At 43.6% G+C, this 19,336-nt stretch overlaps 1 protein-coding gene and 1 pseudogene across 1 annotated transcript in view; one reads left to right on the forward strand and one right to left on the reverse strand.

Moving 5' to 3' along the window:
• The window catches only part of Sbf (SET domain binding factor), a 219,984-nt gene that overhangs the window by 191,077 nt on the left and 9,571 nt on the right, over positions 1-19,336 (forward strand). The window contains exons 35-37 of the mRNA XM_080268179.1: positions 5,831-5,978; positions 13,093-13,335; positions 14,380-14,542. Of these exons, the coding sequence (XP_080124305.1) occupies positions 5,831-5,978; positions 13,093-13,335; positions 14,380-14,542 (554 nt within the window). The remainder of the gene's footprint in view (positions 1-5,830; positions 5,979-13,092; positions 13,336-14,379; positions 14,543-19,336) is intronic.
• On the reverse strand, positions 6,240-6,358 carry LOC145394236 (5S ribosomal RNA; annotated as a pseudogene).

Below are 19,336 nucleotides of genomic sequence, written 5' to 3' on the forward strand. Positions count from 1 at the left end.
GTGGTAACCATATAACCAATTTTGGCACCTGGTTGTTTAGTTGGTAATTATTGCACTCCAGTCAGACTGAGCCAGTGAAGGTTTATATCCAAGGAGTGGTTGGGTTGATAGCTCATGTAATGCCACTCAAGGATGAGCAAGGCTGGTCACTCTCATCTTAAATGTCAGGGCCAACTGCCTAGCCCCAGGCTCCTGCGCTCCTCATGGGGCAGTGTAGGATTGGATGATGGGTGGATGGATGGATGTAATATGATCTTTCCAAGATAAATCCCGAGAGAATGAAACCCCAAGTACAGTATGTTTAAAGATGATGCAGGATTGAGCTGGATATTACTAAACATTAGTGGGTTCTCCTGTGGAAGATTTTGACATGTTGATAGGTATAAGAACTGAGTTTTTGATGCATTAAAAACAACAAGATGACTTCTACCCCAGTCAGAGATACAAGCCAAGTCCGACATTAGGTGTGCCATAGCCTCATCCCCTGTTTGTTGAAGTAACTGCTGAGATGGATGTTGCGGGAACTGAATGGAAAAGTGAAGGGTGGAATCACTGTCGTGTTGGTGGATAGGGTTGGATGTACAACTTAGAAGGTCATTGATGAATAATAGGAAGAGAGTTGGTGATAGGACAGAGCCCTGAGGAACACTACTATTGATAGATCTAGGAGAAGAACGGTGGCTGTCTACAACAGCAGCTGTAGAACAACCAGAAAGGAAGCTAGAGAGGAAGGCTCAGATAGAAGGATAGAAACTGTAAGAGAGCAGTTTGGAAATTAAAGATTTATGCCAGACTCGATCAAAAACCTTTGAGATGTCACGTACAGTGGCAAAGCTTTTGCCAGAGTCCTGAAAGCAGGATGACCAGGAGTCTGAAAGGAAGATGAGAAGATTGCCAATGGAGCATCCCTGGTAGAACTCTTACTGAGAGTCAGAAAGATGCTTTAAAATTTTTTTTGTTAAGAATTGACATGAAAACTTTTGAGACACAGGATGTTAAAGCAATTGAACGATAGTTACAGTAAAAGTCCTCTCATTCGGCATCCGGTCTTGCAATATTTCCAGTCATTCGGCAGTTTTCGTAAATAGTCTCATTATGAATGGTCTCTGCTCTTTCAGCACATATGCTGAGCCGAGTGGCCAATTTGGCGCTGTTGGCGCTAGATCAAGCGCTTTTCATAATAATTTAGCACTAATAAATACTAGATTTTCTTCAGTATCTGGCGCATTTTTAAAAGTCCAGTTGAGCGCAAAAGTTTGAACAGTTCATGTATAGCTTAGCGCGTTTTAAAGTTGAGCTTAGTGCTTTTGAAGATTTCTGCTTGCCAACCCTGCATGCATTGTCAGCCATCATGATTTACAAGTGTCTGGCTTGTGAGCGGGACCTTTCAAAAGATTGGAAGCTTTGTCGTGCCATTTTACGGTCATCCTCACGTTCATGTGTTGCGCTGTGGCCTCCAATAGTGGAAACCCTACTGGTTTTGTGAAAAAAATGCACCCATAAGGCATTGAGTATTGCCAAGAAGATTGAATTATTGAAAAAATTGGAGGCGGGCGTTCCTAGGAAGTAGATAATGGAAGATTTCGGTATGAGCTCTTCCACTATACACGACCTTATGAAGCAGAAGGCCGATTTAGTGCTTAGGGTTGACCAGTAAGGCATGCTAGACACTGTGATTGCACTGGGATGACCGACCAGGATTGCTAGAAACTTTCTGGAAGGTTTTCCCGGTCTTCCGGCAGTTTCTGCGCTTTCAGCACCTGCTTGGTCCTGTAGATTCCGAATGAGAGGACTTCTGCTGTAGAGGGTTGGGAATGGTCATGCTTCTTTGGGACAGGCTGAATGAGGGCAAACTTCCAGCAAGAAGGAAAGGTATAAATTGATAGACAGAGGTGAAAGAATTTACCCTAGGCAGGGTGTAAGCGCAGAAGCACAGTTCTTGAGAACAACAGGAGGGACCCCCTCAGGCCCATATGCCTAGTTAGTATTGAGGCCAGATATGGCAGAAAAAACATCAGTTGAAAACATTTTAATGTCAGTCATGAGGAACTCAGAGGGGGGAAGTGATGGAGGAACAACACTGGAATCAACTTAGGTGGCATTGGAGGAGAAAATCAGAGCGAAGGGGTCTGCTTTATCAGTAAAAGAAATAGCTACTGAGCCATCAGAGTGGAAAAGAGGAGGGAAGGATGATGTGAAGTTGTTAGAAAGGCTTTTGGAAAGGTATCAGAAGGAGTGGGAAGAATTTGAGTTGGAGAGTTGAGAGCATTTAGTATGGATGAAATTATTTTTAAAGGAGCGAAGAACAGACTGAGCATGATTCCGGGCAGAAACATCGAAAAGAGGAGATTCAGGGATGGGTTGGCTCCGATACCTTTTGTAGGCCTTCTTGTTGTTGTGGACAGCATTAGAACAAGCATTATTGAACCTGGGCATTAGTCAAAGCATATGAGAGAGGAATGAATGAATCCATGCCTGAGAGAATAACCTCCATAACGTGCATGGCACACTCAGATGGCTGTCAGCCATGGAAGCAGTAATCATTCCAAGGGAAATCCAAAGATGTATTGCCTGAGGGCCTCCCAATCAGCAGCTCCAAAGTGTCACAACCAATGTTCTTTGGAGGGTCACAGGCCGTACTGGAGCGATAGGATAATGTTAAGGCGATAAGGTTGTGGTCGAAGGGCCCAGTGGAGAGGAAAGATTAACAGTGTAAGCAGAAGGATTAGTTGTAAGGAAGAGGTCAGGTATGTTGGAACTCTCTCCAAGGTGGTCAGGGATATGGCTGGGGTGCTGTACAAGCTGCTCTAGGTCATTAACCCCTAAAGTACTAATAGGATCGATTGATCCTTTTCCAGAATTTGGCATATGCCTAATAGGATCGATAGAGGAGCCTTTGTAAAATCTGCAGACACTAGGCTTCGGCCCGATTGTGACAGATCGATGCAACCAATGAGAACTAAGTCCTGAGTATGGTGGGGGGGGGGGGATCTGGGCCTCTTCCTATGGTGGGGGGGGGATCTGGGCCTCTTCCTATGGTGGGGGGGGGGGATTCTCCCACTGCCCTCTCGCCACCTTCCTCTCCTTCTCCTCCTCCTCCTCCCTTGCTTGTGACTGGACTCACAGCTCCTCCTACCAGCTCTATAAAGCTGATTTTCCATGCCACACTCCACTCACCATCCTTCCTCCACCTTCCTCCCTCATTCTCCCCCCTCCACCCCTTCATACTTGCTCCACCTCCAGCTACTTTCTTGCTTTGGCTACGTGGTAAACACTTGACATATGAGAATGATATATACATTTTCTGGTATGTAAAATCAAGATCCTTCATTCTATAATACCAAAATTAATGTTGGTGCAGTTTTTTTTTCTCTCTCCCTATATGCAAGGGTTGCCAGTGTCAGTTTTTGATGATGACAGGCTATAGCTCAGTAACCAGTTGGTCTAGAATGCTCTGGTTTGCAGCATAAGGTGTGTAAATTCCAGTTCTAAACCTTGAGCATAACACTTTTTACTTCTGTAAAAGTAAAAAATTTGGCCCCATATACAGATTTTCACACCTGAACGGGTGATCGAATTGCGTATCACAGGGGTTAACGATAGAAAAGATGTAGGCTTGTTCACCAAATGGATCAGTGAAAGGAGAGGAGAGCCAAAGATGGTGGTGAATATTGAAATCTCCTAGAATGGAGATTCAGAGAAAGAATGAGTGGAAAGGATGTTTCATCATGGAAGTAAGATAATCGAAGAATTTTTCATAGTCAGTAGAATTAGGGAATAAGTAAATGGCACAGACACGTTTCGTTAGAGAATGACAGGAAAGCCGAAGCCAGAGAGTCAAGAATTCAGCAGAATCAAGTTCAGGAACACAAGAGCAAGATAAATTGTTGTGTACTCATAACAACAGCCACCTTTGGCTTTGAAATAAGTATAGAGAAAGTAGGAGGATACAGAGAAGGGTTTGCTATCATTTGCCTCAAGCAGCTAAGTCTCAGGAAGAGAAGGTGAGGTTTAGAGGAGGAGAGGTGGTGCTTAACAGACAGAAAGTTAGAGGAAGGGTCGTGAATGTTGCAGAAATGAAGAAGAAATGATTCAGACAGTGGTTCCAGGCATCTCACTGGGTTGTCACTGGGAGAGGGGCGGATGGTGGGGGCGGTTGTGGTCCCCCTTCCCCCCTCCTGGGGACTCTGAGGCTTGATTATGAGACACTATTTTCATTGAATTTTGGAAGGGAGTTTAGTGTGCAGTGTGCAGGTAGTTCAATGTTGACAGTTAGAGAAACTTGTATTGGAGAGTATGCTGGCCTACTGTCTGTGTTACTGAAACACTTAAAAAGTTCAGTAAAGGGGAATGGTTAGGAACTAGTCCCAAGGGCTGATGAAACGGGAGCTCCAGCTCTCCCTGTCAGCATCTTTCATTCCACTTTGGGAGTACCGCCCTGCTTAACTGGTGGGAATGGTTACTGGAACTCTCTCATTGAGTTTCTACAACAGTTGGCGTATGTTATTTATGATATAAACACAGACTGTCAGTTTTTCTGATTGTGTGATATAATCCTTTCCCCACTGGTAGGAAACTGGATGTAACATTTATTGTATCTGTCTATCTCTCTATTGCCAGACGCCTCAATCCCTCACGGGGTGGCCACAAACAAATCGCCTTCATGTCGCTCGCCCCCCCGCCATTTCACTGTCCCGCTCCCTACCCATCCCCCCCCCCCATATACCTATATACCTCTCCACTCCATCCCTCCACCTCATCCTCAGCCTTCCCCTCCCTCTCCCCCCCTCCACCTCACCCACATACACTCCCCTCGTCAGTCTCTCACCTTCTATCCTTTCCACATCAATAATTCATTAAGTGGCTTGATGTTTGGTAGTCAAATCTTGCTGCCAGGAAAAACTGCAGGTACAGTAATTTGCCTGAGTAATTAAAGCATGATCCCATGAATACATAAACATTCAATTTCAGCTCAACCCTAATTTCCTCCTGCATTAATAAGATACGTAACAGGTTTTTACAGACATGGAATGAGTAAGTTTAACAATAAAGGAGAGAAAAGAGTATACTTACAAGGTGTGTTCATACAGAGGTAATAGACTTGAGTAGGGTGGTGAAAAGGAGTACAGTATATTTGATTGAGTTTGAAGGTGGAGGAGACAAGATGGGCCAGAAAGGTGGATGGATATGGTATTTAAGTGTGGTTTAAGAGAAAGCAAGGCATGGAAGTTGGGGAAGGAACTGGAAAAAGAGCAAAATCAGTGGGTGATATAAATACAGACATGCACATGAAAAGCGATTTGCATCCTTTTAAACTTTGTAGTTGTTGGAATGACTGTACCATTGGGACCGGGTATGTTTGAAGCAGATATTTGAAAATAATACAGAAAACTATGTGTAAATTGATTAACTTGTGTGACTGAGTCAAGATTTCAGAAGTTTATGAATGGTTGTATGGCCTAGTTAATAGGTTTCCAAAGTTTGTGCCCTCCCTTTCTGTTTCTGTATCCTATGTCACCCACCCTATCTTTTGGGTGGGGATTAGAATTGGGTTGATGGTGGTAATGTTTATATTAAACTAATGTGGACTCAGTATATCAGAACAAGACTACAGTATATGAGAACAAGACTCTTGTACATTAAGAAAAAGTATTTAGTAGAAAACCAAAATATATACTGTACAGTAATCAAATTACAGAGAAAGCTTGGACAGGACTTCTTGTTTTAGAATATCAGCAGGATATTAACTTAATTCTCTTTTTTTTCCCCTTAACTTCTTAGTGGTACTTTTTAAACTCTCAAGTAATGTTTCGCCCATTGTTCTGTGTAGGTATGACTGTGTGTGGGGCGTGCAGCTAGATGCATTCTCTGCTCAGCTGGAAGAACTGCGGCATTTGGAGTTGGAGCTTGGACACCTGCCTCAGAAGTGGACTGTTCACTGGGACAAGCTTGAACTGCCTCCACCTGAGCAACTCACAGTAAGAGATATGGCTTTGACAGTAATAGTAACACAAGCTATTACAGTAACTTATGGTGACAGTGTTCACAGCATCTCTGGTATTTTGGTGCTGGAGAGTGTGTGTGTTATATATATGTATATATATATATCATTCATTCATTCATTCATTGCCAGACGCCATGTATCCCAAACAGGGTGGCCAAGGGCTTAGAGTTAATTGTTTTATAGGGAGGGGCACTAATCCTCCACCAACCCCACTTGACACGTAGGGAGAACGTTATGCCAACAGCATCTGGTGTTCCCAGGCGGTCACTCATCCAAGTACTAACCAGACCCAACGTTGCTTAACTTCGCTGATCGGACAGGAAGCGGTGTACTCAACGTGGTATGGCCGTTTTATATATATATATATACAGTATATATATATATATATATATGGCCATGTATGTGGGTGCTCATACCCAGGTGAGAGTGAATGGAGATTTGAGTGATGAGTTTTCCGTGAATGTTGGTGTGCATCAGGGGTCAGTCTTGAGTCCCATGTTGTTTATCATGGTACTTGAAGCCCTTTCACGTTACTTTAGAAACGGACTCCCATGGGAGTTGTTGTATGCTGATGATTTGGTGTTGATTGCAGAAAATGAAAGGGAGGCGGAGGAAAGGTTTAGGAAGTGGAGAGATGGTATGGGGCAAAAGGGTTTAAGGGTAAATGCAGATAAAACAAAAGTGATGATATCTAGGGTTGGTGGCGGTATTGTCAAAGACGAGGGAGAGTGGCCATGTGCAGTTTGCCGCAAGGGCGTGGGAAGTAATTCCATCTTGTGCGGTGTGTGTGATAAATGGGTGCATAAGAGATGTAGTGGTATCAGAGGTAGACTGCGAGATAATGCTGATTTTATGTGTACGGCGTGTCGGGGTGAGCAGGTGGAGATCGTCAGACATGAAAGGATTGAACTTGCTGGTGAATCTCTTGAGTGTGTGGAAGAGTTTTGTTATTTGGGAGACATGTTGTGTGCTGGAGGTGGGGCTGGAGCTAGCTCTGTGGCTAGGGTGAGAAGTGGTTGGAAGAAGTTCAGGGAGCTCTTGCCTCTCCTGACATTGAGAGGACTCTCCCTACGTGCTAAGGGGTCTTTGTATGCAGCATGTGTTAGGAGTGTAATGCTGTATGGCAGTGAGACCTGGGCAGTGAAGGAGGAAGACATTCGCCGGCTCAGACGTACAGAAATGACAATGATTAGGTGGATGTGCAGTGCGTCCCTGCGTCCAAGGCCTGGAGGGGCTGGGTTTACAATGGAAGAGTTGAGAGGTAGGATGGGACTGGAGTGTATTGGTGTTGTGATGAGGAGAGGTAGATTGAGGTGGTTTGGACATGTGGAGAGGATGGGGGATGATAATTGGGTGAGGAAGGTGAGAAGTGTTAATATTGGGGGTGGGGTTGTGAGGGGTAGACCGAGAAAGACATGGGACGAGGTCATTAAGTGTGACCTTAGGGTTAAGGGACTGAACAGGGAGGCTGCAATGGATCGTGCAGCGTGGAGAGCCGCCATTAGGTGACCAAGGCCGACACATGCAAGCATGTTGGAGCCTTTAAAAACGAAAAAAAATATATATATTTATACATACACACACACACACACACACACACACAAGGTGCTACCCAAAAGTTTCAGTAATTTGAATATTGTAAGAAAATAAGTTACCTTGCCTCCTGGTTCTCACTGGCACCTTCGAAGTAGTCCCCTTGGGCATGTATACAGTGGTCGCAGTGTTTTTTCCACGAGTCCACGCATCCTTGGAAGGCTTCGGGCGTGATGGTCATGAGCACCTCTTGCGATTCTGTCTGGATCTCTTCATCCGAGCCAAATCGACGCCCTTTCAGTTGTAATTACAGCTTGGGAAACAGGAAGAAGTCGCAGGGGGCATGGTCAGGCGAATAGGGTGGGTGAGGAATGACTGTTGTGTTAGTGGAAGCCAGGAACTGCCGGACAACAATTGTTGTATGGGCGGTGGCCTTGTCATGATGCAGGACCCAGTCCTTGTTCTTCTACTGTTCTGGACATTTGCAGCAGATGTTCTTCCTCATACACTGCAAAACTTCACAGTAAAACTTTCCGCTGACAGATTGACCAGGTGGGACGAATTCCTTGTGAACAATCCCTTGGATATCGAAGAAAACAATCAATATCGACTTGACATTGCTGTGCCATTGGTCCACCATTGCAAAACCACCAAACCACCTACACACCACAGTACAATAGTAAGCAAAGCTCAACAACATATCTGCTCACAGACACTGATGCACAAGGGGTGCTGCTGACTCCTCCTAGCGGCAAAAGACAAAACTGCAAATGGTTGGTTCCCTGTGTTCATGTTACTGGAACTTTTGGGTAGCAACTCGTGTATATAGATATATATATACGTATACAGTAAGACCTCTCTATAACGGACCAATTGGGGCCCAAACCATTCCGAAAAATGCGAAATTCTGATAAAAGCGACATCCGGACTTCCTCCTGCTATTCTGGACTTTTTCCGATATATCAGACTTTAGTCAGGATTGCATGAACGGTTTTTAAACTGTTTTGACTACTACTGCAGTACTGTACCCTGTACTGTGTTATAACTTCACTACATTAATCAAATGGTATAATATGTATAATAATTCTGTACTGTACACAGATAAATATAACTTTTATTTACCTTATTGTGGTGAACATAGCTGACGTGGTCAGGCAGTCCGGACTGCTTCTGGCTTTATTGGACTTTTTCCGATATACACTATAGGAATTTAGTCCGGTAGCTCCTCGAGTCCGATAAAAGCGAATTCCGGTCTATTGAAGTCCGTTATATCGAGGTTGTACTGTGTATATGTATATATATATATATATGAAGAGTGTAATTGTAAATGTGTATAAAGGGAAGGGTGATGCCCTGGAAAGAGGAAATTATAGAGCTATAAAGCATTTAGATCAGATAATGAAGGTAATGGAGAGAGTTTTAGAAGGTATGATTAGAGAAAGAGTGAATATTGATGAGATGCAGTTTGGGTTTATGCCAGGTAGGGGGACCACTGATGCTATATTCATTGTTCGACAGCTTCAGGAAAAATATATTGGTAGGAGAAGGGATCTTTATTTTGTTTTTGTTGATTTGGAAAAGGCCTTTGACAGAGTCCCTAGAGAGGTGGTGAAGTGGGCAATGAGAAAGCTTGGCTTGGAGGAGTGGCTGGTTAGGGTGGTTATGGCTGTGTATGTGGATGCTCACACCCAGGTAAGAGTGAATGGAGATTTGAGTGATGAGTTTTCCCTGAATGTTGGTGTGCATCAGGGGTCAGTCTTGAGTCTCATGTTGTTTATTATGGTACTTTAAGCCCTTTCACGTGACTTTAGAAATGGACTCCCGTGGGAGTTGTTGTATGCTGATGATTTGGTGTTGATTGCAGAGAACGAAAGGGAGGCGGAGGAAAGGATTAGGAAGTGGAGAGATGGTATGGGGCACAAGGGTTTAAGGGTAAATGCAGATAAAACAAAAGTGATGATATCTTAGGGTTGGTGGCGGTACTGTCAAAGATGAGGGAGAGTGGCCGTGTGCAGTTTGCCGCAAGGGCGTGGGAAGTAATTCCATCTTGTGCGGTGTGTGTGATAAATGGGTGCATAAGAGATATAGTGATATGCGAGATAATGCTGATTTTATGTGTACGGCGTGTCGGGGTGAGCAGGTAGAGATTGTCAGACGTGAAAGGATTGAACTTGCTGGTGAATCTCTTGAGTGTGTGGAAGAGTTTTGTTATTTGGGAGACATGTTGTGTGCTGGAGGTGGGGCTGGAGCTAGCTCTGTGGCTAGGGTGAGAAGTGGTTGGAAGAAGTTCAGGGAGCTCTTGCCTCTCCTGACATTGAGAGGACTCTCCCTACGTGGTAAGGGTTCTTTGTATGCAGCATGTGTTAGGAGTGTAATGCTGTATGGTAGTGAGACCTGGGCAGTGAAGGAGGAAGATATTCGCTGGCTCAGATGTACAGAAATGACAATGATTAGGTGGATGTGCAGTGCGTCCCTGCATCCAAGGCCTGGAGGGGCTGGGTTTACGATGGAAGAGTTGAGAAGTAGGATGGGACTGGAGTGTATTGTTGTGATGAGGAGAGGTAGATTGAGATGGTTTGGACATGTGGAGAGGATGGGGGATGATAATTGGGTGAGGAAGGTGAGAAGTGTTAATATTGGGGGTGGGGTTATGAGGGGTAGACCGAGAAAAACATGGGACGAGGTCATTAAGTGTGACCTCAGGGTTAAGGGACTGAATAGGGAGGCTGCAATGGATCGTGCAGCGTGGAGAGTCACCATTAGGTGACCAAGGCCGACACATGCAAGCATGTTGGAGCCTTTAAAAACGTATATATAGATATATATATATATATGAATATACAGTATATATATATACACAGGAGGCTGCCCTATCAGTGGGTGTATAATGGCGGGATAGTTGCAGTGCCAAGGCGCACTTGGAGGGTGGCGCTGCAGCTGTCCTGGCAGGGGGTCCCAGATCCATTGCCTGGACCTGGGACTGTGATATGTCTATCCCCCCTTTATTAATACTGACTATGACAAAATACAAGAATAAGTTTCAAAGCAAGCCTGAGGACAGTAAATCACCCAGGGGGATGAGGGTGGGTTCACAGAGTGTGGGAAGTTTGAGGGGAAGAGCGGGGGAAGTCATTGAGGCATTCAGTAGGAGGTGGGTGGATGTGGCGTGTTTGCAGGAAGCCCGGTACAGGGGTGGATCAGCCAGAAAGATTGTTGGGAAGGACTGTTACTATAAGTTGTTTTGGCAGGGGGGACAGCCGGATATGGGGGTGTTAGTGTGATGGTAGCAGAGAAATAGGTGAAATATGTTATGAATGTTACGAAAGGAAGCGATAGGATATTGGTAGTGAAAATCCTGTTCAGTAGAAAGATAACTGCAATTATATCGGCATATGCTGCACAGGCAGGATTGAATGAAGTAGAGAAAGATAGATTTTGGGATGAGTTAATATGTGTAGTAGGTGGTATGCGGGATGATGAGATAGTGGTTTTGGGAGGGGATTTAAATGGTCATGTAGGTGAACCAGCACAAGGTTATGAAGGAGTACATGCATATGGTATAAAGAATGCGGAAAGGGAAAGGATTTGAAAATGTAGGTCTATAAGAAAACTCCTTAAATTCCTGTCACTTTCATTCAGTTGGTCTACAAGAAAACAGCTTAAATTCCTATGTCACTTTCATTCATATGTACTGGTATTTTTCCATCTTTATTGAATATTTTCTGAATGACGGTTCTGCTCAGGAACCTAACTCGCCTATTTCTTAACAATCTTATGGGAAAATAAGTTCATTATTCGACCAATTCGTTATTCAGCCACTTTTTGTGGAACGCATCCCAGTCAAATAGTGGGGGAGAGTTTTATAAGAATTTAATCCAGTAGCTCCTTGATTCCAATAAAAGAGAATTTCGGTCTATTGAAATTCGTTATATTGAGGTTTTGTTATACACTATATATATATATATATATATATATATATATATATATTTATAAAATATATATACAGTGTATATTATATATATATATATATATATATATATATATATATAAAATCCACTCACTCGATGTAGTGCTGCTCTCGGGTGTCTGCCCTTTCCTCTCCTCCATGCCTCTTTCCTTCCATCCTCTTCTGTCTTCCTTTCGTTCATTCTTTCCTTGTCCTTCTGCCTTTGGGCAACTTTACACTCCCTCTTCTGTCTTTCTTTCCTTCATTCTTTTCTCTTCCTTCTGCCTGTGGGTGACTCTATACTGAGTGACAAGCCAAATGGTTTCCTGTACACCAGGAAAACCATTTACTATGCTAGGTGGTAACCATATAACAAATTTTGGCGCCAGGTGGTTTAGTGGGTAATTATTGCGCTCCAATCGGATTGACCCGGTGAAGGTTTATATCCAAGGGGTGGTTGGGGTTGATTGCTTGTGTAATGCCACTCAGGGATGAATGAGGCTGGTCACTCTCATCTTAAATGTCGGGACCAACTGCCTAGCCCCGGGCTCCTACGCTCCTCATGGGGCAATGTAGGATTGGATGATAGATAGATAGATAGAATATATATATATATATATATATATATATATATATATATATATATATATATACAGTAGAACCTCTCTCATGCGGACTATATGGGGGGAAGGGTTGTCCGAATTAGCAGATTGTCCGAACCATCAGGGTAATCTCCAGTTCATACCAAAAACTATCTACATATGGTATGTTTGTTGATTATTAACATATGTGGCATATGTCAACCCTACGTATGCAAGATATGAAAGGATACTAAAATAACCAAACTAATCATATACGATAGTTTTGTATTGCATAATTTACAGGTATGGCCATGACAAGAAACTAGCCTACATTTTAAATTGCAGTAAGTGACTAAGGCCCATGTAGGCAAAAAAATAAATTAATTAATTAACTGTAATATTTGGAATAAAAATAAAACCTTTGTAGGCAAAAAATACATTGTCATCTTTGGCATATTGATAACACCCATATGGGCAAGAAGCTAATGTTTGATGTACAAGTAAAGCACATTTAAATACAAAAAATAACCTACAGTAATCATTAAACACTGCAGAATATTCTGACCCATTTTTGTGTAAGGAAACTCCTCCTTTTAACACCTATATTCATTGCAGAAGCTACACTTGCATTAAGGGGCATGGTAAGGAGGATTAACTTTTGAAATACAGCATAAAAATATAAATGGTTGGTGAACTAGTTGATGGAACGAATGCTAGTGTGTGTATAAACAGGCACCCATGTTGCGACCTAGTGTGATCCGAGACTAAACGAATGACGATTGCTTTCCGCGCCGATGCTGAAAATGACTTTAGAATGACTTTCAACATATTTTTGGAGCTTATTATTTTTAAATTTTGTCCGAATTAACAGAAATCCAGATCAAAGGGGTCCGGACCAAAGAGGTTCAACTGTGTGTATATATATATATATATATATATATATATATAATATATATATATATATATATATATACTGTATTGTGTGAGAGAGAGAGAGAGAGACATATTTATGTTTTACTATTCCTCAGCGTCAGGTATCAATGACAACAGCACTGGTACGCCATCATGGTCGCAGTGTACACAAACGCAGCACCATCGAGATATTAGTGCGAGGCAAAGCCAGTGGGGGCAGTGGTGGAGCAGGCGGGACTGGTGGAGGTGGAGACACTCCTCAGGGGGTTTACTCCCACCCACACCGCTTTGAGAAGTACAACAACACCACTCCTTCATATTGTGACCACTGCACCTCTCTTCTGTGGGGGCCACTCAAGGTTGGTACTAATTAATTTCAAGTCGGTGGGGGTGCTCGCCATCCACTCACTCGATGTAGTGCTGCTCTCTGGTGCCTACCCTTCCCTCTCTTCTTTCCTTTTCTGTCTTTTTTTTCTTTCATTCTTTCCTCTCTCTTCTGTCTACAGGTGACTTTGCAGTGAGTGACAGCCAAATGGTTTCCTGTACACCAGGGAACCATGTACTACACTGGGTGATAACCATATAACCAGATTATGGCGCATGGTGATGTAGTGGGTAATTAAGGCGCTCCAGTCGGATTGAGCCGGTGCAGGTTTATATCCAAGGGATGGTTGGGGTTTACTGCTCATGTAATGCCACTCAGGGATGATTGAGGCTGGTCACTCTAATCTCAAACGTTGGGACCAACTTGCCTAGCCCCAGACTTTTATGCTCCTCATGGGACAACACAGGATTAGATGATGAATGTACTTCTGTATTTCTTCATATTCTTTGTGCAATTTCACATAATAGGAGGAGATGGTAATTTGTTTTTTGATTTGTGGATGAGTATCTGGCCTGTATTACTGGGCATCTATCTACCTATTGCCAGACGCTTTAATCCCGTTAAGTGGTGGCCACAAACATATCGCCCTCATGTCGCTCTGCCCCCCGCCGCTTCATTACCTTGCTCCCAGCTCACATCCCCCTCTCCCATATACTCGTACCTCTCCACTCCATCTCTGCGTCTCCTCCTCGGCCTTCCCCTCCCTCTTCCCCCCTCCACCTCACTCATACACACTCCTTGTTAGTCTCACTCTCCATCCTCTCCACATGGCCAAACTGGGCATGTTGATAATTCTTTCCCACTTGCACTTTCTCTTTCATCTTTTTTCAAGATCTTATCTCACCCTATCCTTAGGTGGGAAAAAAGGTCTGAATGATGATGATGATTCTTTTAATTCTCCCAGTAATAGGTAGCTTTTTATACTACAGTATTTCCTATATATAAGCATGCAGTACAGCATTATATTTACAAGATAATTTAGGAGCAAAAAAGTAATTCTCACTTCTGTCCATCCTAGACTGGTCTGCGATGTGTGGATTGTGGTTACAACTGCCATGAGAAATGCATAGAATTGGTGCCGAAGAATTGTACACGTTTCAAGTCGTCTGTGCGGGAGGCAGGAGTCAGCATCCAAACTACTATTAAGCCCAGTAGCCTTGACACTACTTCTGTTGGCTCAGGTCAGTCAGATAAGGCATTCTACTATTTATTCTTGATCTTACTCACCCCATCCTTAAGTGGGAAAGAAAGTCATAGTGGCGATGGTGATTATTATTATAATTATGATGATGATGATGGCCGAACTCTCTTTGGTTGAAGAACAGTTTTAGGATATGAATTTGGTAAAATCAGATTTCGTAATAGCAAAAGGACGAAAAAAGTCCCTGATCTGATCAGCCTTTTTTTTTTTTTTTTTTTTTTTTAAATATAACCTGAGACATCCCATCGACGTATGACTACGTTGCAACATTTTGTAATTGCCAGTCCCGTCGATGTACTGGTACGTCGCACAATTGCAAGGTGCATAATTTGCACAATTTTCAAAATTCACACTTGATTTTTGGTACATAGGGTCGCTCGACCTTCCCCTACCTGCCACCAGGCGGGGACACTCGGCGACCCCGCGCGACCCGCGCTCACCCTCGGCTCGGTCACTCACCTGTTAGCAGTGGCCCTGTTCAGACATGGCGCATAGAGGTCTCTCGGAGGAGGAAATCCAAGCCGCCCTGGACGCCTCCACAGGCGATAGTGATTTCCCACTGGACGACGAGGTTGTGGACAAAGATTATATCCAACCAGAGGAGGTGGAAAGCAGCAGCAATGATGAGGAGGTCCCGTCCCCCAGGAAGCGGCGCTACGTGACTTATCGTGCTGCTAGAGAGGGCCAGCCTGCACAAAAACAACGTGCAGCATCCTCTCAGCAGCCCCTACTTGATGTGGAGCCCGATTTCAAGGACGAGGACGGAGCCGTGGGACGTGCTACCAAGTGGTACGGCCGAGAGATTATCACCCATTGCGGCCCCGAGCACACATCACGTCGTACAAGCTGGTATGGGCCTAGTCTTTTGTTTGGGGAGGGGGGAAGTGGCGTGGAGGAAGTGGGGAGTGAAAGGGAAAGTGCAGGGGCGAGTATAGAAAGTGAGAGTGGCGGGAGTGAGTCATCGCCCTCCCGTGGTGGTGTGAGGCAGCGGGGAGTATCACGTGGGCGAGTGAGAGTGCATGATGAATCATGTGGTGTTGTGGTGGAGGGGGAAGGTGGGGAGGAACCACTCCCCAGCATGTCTTATGCTCCCCAATATTCCCAGACTTCATCCCCACAGCTCCCTAATGTTCCACAGGGCCTTAAGGGAAAGGGAAAGGGTAAAGGCTGAGGGAAGAGGAGTGCGATTGGGGAAGCCCTTCGCACTCCTCCTCCCCAATCACCCCCATCAGCATCTCCTCCCCACCCAGACGAAGGCGACGATGGGGACGAGGGATTTGTGTCATGGAATTGGGAGGATGGGAGTGATTTTTCTCCCATCATTTACCTCTTCACTGAGCAGGGGCACGCTGGCTGCACTGCTTCAGGAATTCACCCTAATTCCACCGGGCTGGATTTTTTCCACATTTTTTTCAGTGAGGGTTTTGTGGAGGAAATAGTGGACCAAACAAACCGTTTCGCTATCAGCCAGCGACATGATAGTGAAAGATTGGGGACGAGGAGCTGGCATTCTCTCAGATATGATTACCCAGTCTCCCTTGCAGAAATGTTTTTATTTTTTGCCGTGGTACTTGTGATGGGTATTGTACGAAAGAACAGAATTCCGGCATACTGGTCAAGGGACCCTATTATGCTGACACCAATATTTGGCCAAGTCATGAACTGTAATCGCTTTCAGCAAATTCTAAGTCTCCTCCACTCTTATGATGCTGATCCTGCAAATGCAAATGACACAGATAAGATGAGCCGAACTAGGTTGGTCTTTGATCACCTGAGGCAAACATTTCGTTCCTCATTTGATCCCTATAGAGACCTCGTCATAAACGAGAGTCTTGTGTTGTGGAGAGGCAATATTTCATTTTGGCAGTACATACCCAGCTAAAGGCACCGTTTTGGGTTCAAGGTCTTTGTTATGTGTGACTGTAGGACTGGTTATGTGCAAGACATAGTCTTGTACATCGGTGCACAGACAGACATAATAGAAGATCGGAGTATTGGACTGTCTGGAGCAGTGGCAAAGACAATGATAGAAGACTATCTTCATCGTGGTCACATCCTTTACCTGGACAAATGGTACACTAGCCCTCTTCTCGCTCATTATCTACACAGGCATGACACGGGAATCTGTGGTACCGTCAAGGTGAACCGGCGTCACATGGTCAAGGTGGGGTGGAAACTTGACAGAAATGAAGTTGTCTTCTGCCAGGCAAACAGTATACTAGCAACAGTGTGGAACCACAATAGAGAAGTCAGCCTCTTGTCCACGGTTCACCACCCCTTGATGCACTGTACAGAGTCCGTGGATTACTGGAGCGAGAACAGGCGCCACATATGGAAACCTGAGTGTGCCCTCAATTACATCATCAGCATGCACCTGGTGGACCAGTCAGACTCCATGATATCCACTGTCGAGTGTGCCAGGACCATGATGAAGTGGTACAAGAAGCTCTTCTTTCACTTGCTAGATATAACTGCCCTGAATTGCCACCACCTGCATGCCATGACAACAGGAGTTCAGGAAACCTTTGAAGGGTTTGTGAGGGAGCTTACACGTGAGATTTTTGCCCGGTATGCGGTTGAAAGGCCCCAACACCGCACATGCACTGCCCCTATCGCCAAAACTCCCCTGAGAATATCTGCCCGCCATTTCCCCACTCCTATACCTCCCCAGCCAAATAGACCTAGGCCCCAATACAAGTGTCATGTGTGTAACAATTCCCGGGTGAGACCCACCACTCAGAGAAAAGACACCCGCTACCAGTGCGTTGAGTGTGACGTGGGTCTCTGCATTCACCCTTGTTTCAGTGAGTATCACACCTTGATGCACTTCTGATATGGTGTGAATGCGATATTACGCTGATACCCAGAAATAAATGCGACAAACAGACACTCATTGTAATTATAATGTCCGTAGATCTGTAAATAGTAGTATGGAAATGGAAACGGGTGTATTATATGTGGAAAAACTTGTAAGGGCAGAAATATTTTCTAAGTGGAAACCTTCCCAGCAAGTGTATGTAGATGCGCTTTTCTGACACTCAGTGGAATAAATAAGGCATGTAAATATGTAAATATTAGTATGAAAAATGGAAATCGGTGTAATATAAGGTGAAAGTTTTGTAAGTGCTGAAATTTATTCTGAGTCAAAATATTCCTAGCAAGTGTACAGTAATCCCTCATCATACGATGGGGTTCCGTTCCTGAAAACCCCATTGTAAAGCGATCCATCGTATAGCAATCCCATCATAACATGGAGTCAATGGGGATACGTTCCCAGACGTGCCTAAACTCTCACATACACACACCTTAACACTCACATACATGAAATATCCTCATGTTTAAACATTTAAAGTAACACATTAATAGTGAATAAAGAGAAAAAAACATGAAAGCTACAGTATACAGTAGTTCTTACCTTTACTGAAGCAAGCAAGGGTTGTTTATTTGGTTCCTAGACAATTCGCCATGAAGTCGACAATTCGCCATCATAGTATGGACGTTCCCCGTCAGGACAATTCCCCTTCATTCTATAAGTATACTTATTACTGATTAACTGGTACTTTAATTACTAATTTTCAGGGGGATCAATCAAAGTCTATTTTCATTCAATAGCGTTGGCTTTGGATATCATTTGTAAGTTGCACTTTTAGACAGTACAGTATTTAACTTGTTTCTACCTTGCTGTAGTTGACTTTGAATTATGTTCTAGCATCACCCACAGCTGTTTTCATTAATTTCCATTGGTACTACAACATCCTGGGTATATTTTAAAACGACTTTGAAGAGGTACAAGTACAGTACTAAAAAACTAGTGTACTTCCGAAATAAACTGATATGAAAATAAACGACGGGGAATCATCCTGACGACGAAAAGTCCCAATGGCGAATTGTCTTGTTATTGTTGTGATGGCGAATTGACTTGATGGCGAATTGTCCCAAAACATTCATATAGACGTAATATGAAAATTATTTGTATAATTCCAAAGTATGTCGATCGTTCACTTGAGGTAATTAGGCATTTATATAAATGCCAATGTCTCGTATGTAGCCTTATGGTAAGATGAAGGAACGATCATAAATCAGCTGATTCACGTTTCAATATATTATTATTTTTCATTTAATGCCCATGATTTGATGCCATATTTTACATTTACTATATAAACAATAAACCACCATCACTTTTATAACTTACATAATTCAAAAACTAGTGTACCTGGACTTGCTAAATAAACTGATACATAAATAAATGACGGGGAATCGTCCTGACGGCAAATTGTCCCGACTTGGCCTCACAGTCACAGCCCTCACTCATCAATGTCAGAACTGGCTGGCTGGACAGGGCTAACTAATGAGGCTGGACCGGTGGACAAGTGTGTGTGGTCCAGTGCCGACAGTGTGAGGACGTTTTTGTTGCGTTTGCACATTCGCTGTTCACTGAGCCGCGGATGATCCATCGTTGTAGCAAATCGTTCCCATTGTATAGTGGGCATAGGGTACTAAAATTTTGACATTGTATAAGTGAAATATCGTATAAAGAGGCATTGTATAATGCAGGATTACTGTATATAGATGTGATTTCCTGACGCTCAGTGGACTAAATAAGGCCTGTAAATATGTAAATAGGAGTATACAAGTGGAAACAGGTGTAATATAAGTGGAAAATTAGTATGTAAGTGTATGAGTATTATCTTAGCCGAAACATTCATTGCGAGGGTATTTTGGTGCGATAATCTGATGCTTAGTTGAATAAATAAGGCCTGTAAATATGTATAGT

The sequence above is a fragment of the Coenobita brevimanus genome, chromosome 26 (genome assembly GCF_032717465.1).
Source record: "Coenobita brevimanus isolate Jiangsu-jjx chromosome 26, ASM3271746v2, whole genome shotgun sequence".
Classification (NCBI taxonomy): domain Eukaryota; kingdom Metazoa; phylum Arthropoda; class Malacostraca; order Decapoda; family Coenobitidae; genus Coenobita; species Coenobita brevimanus.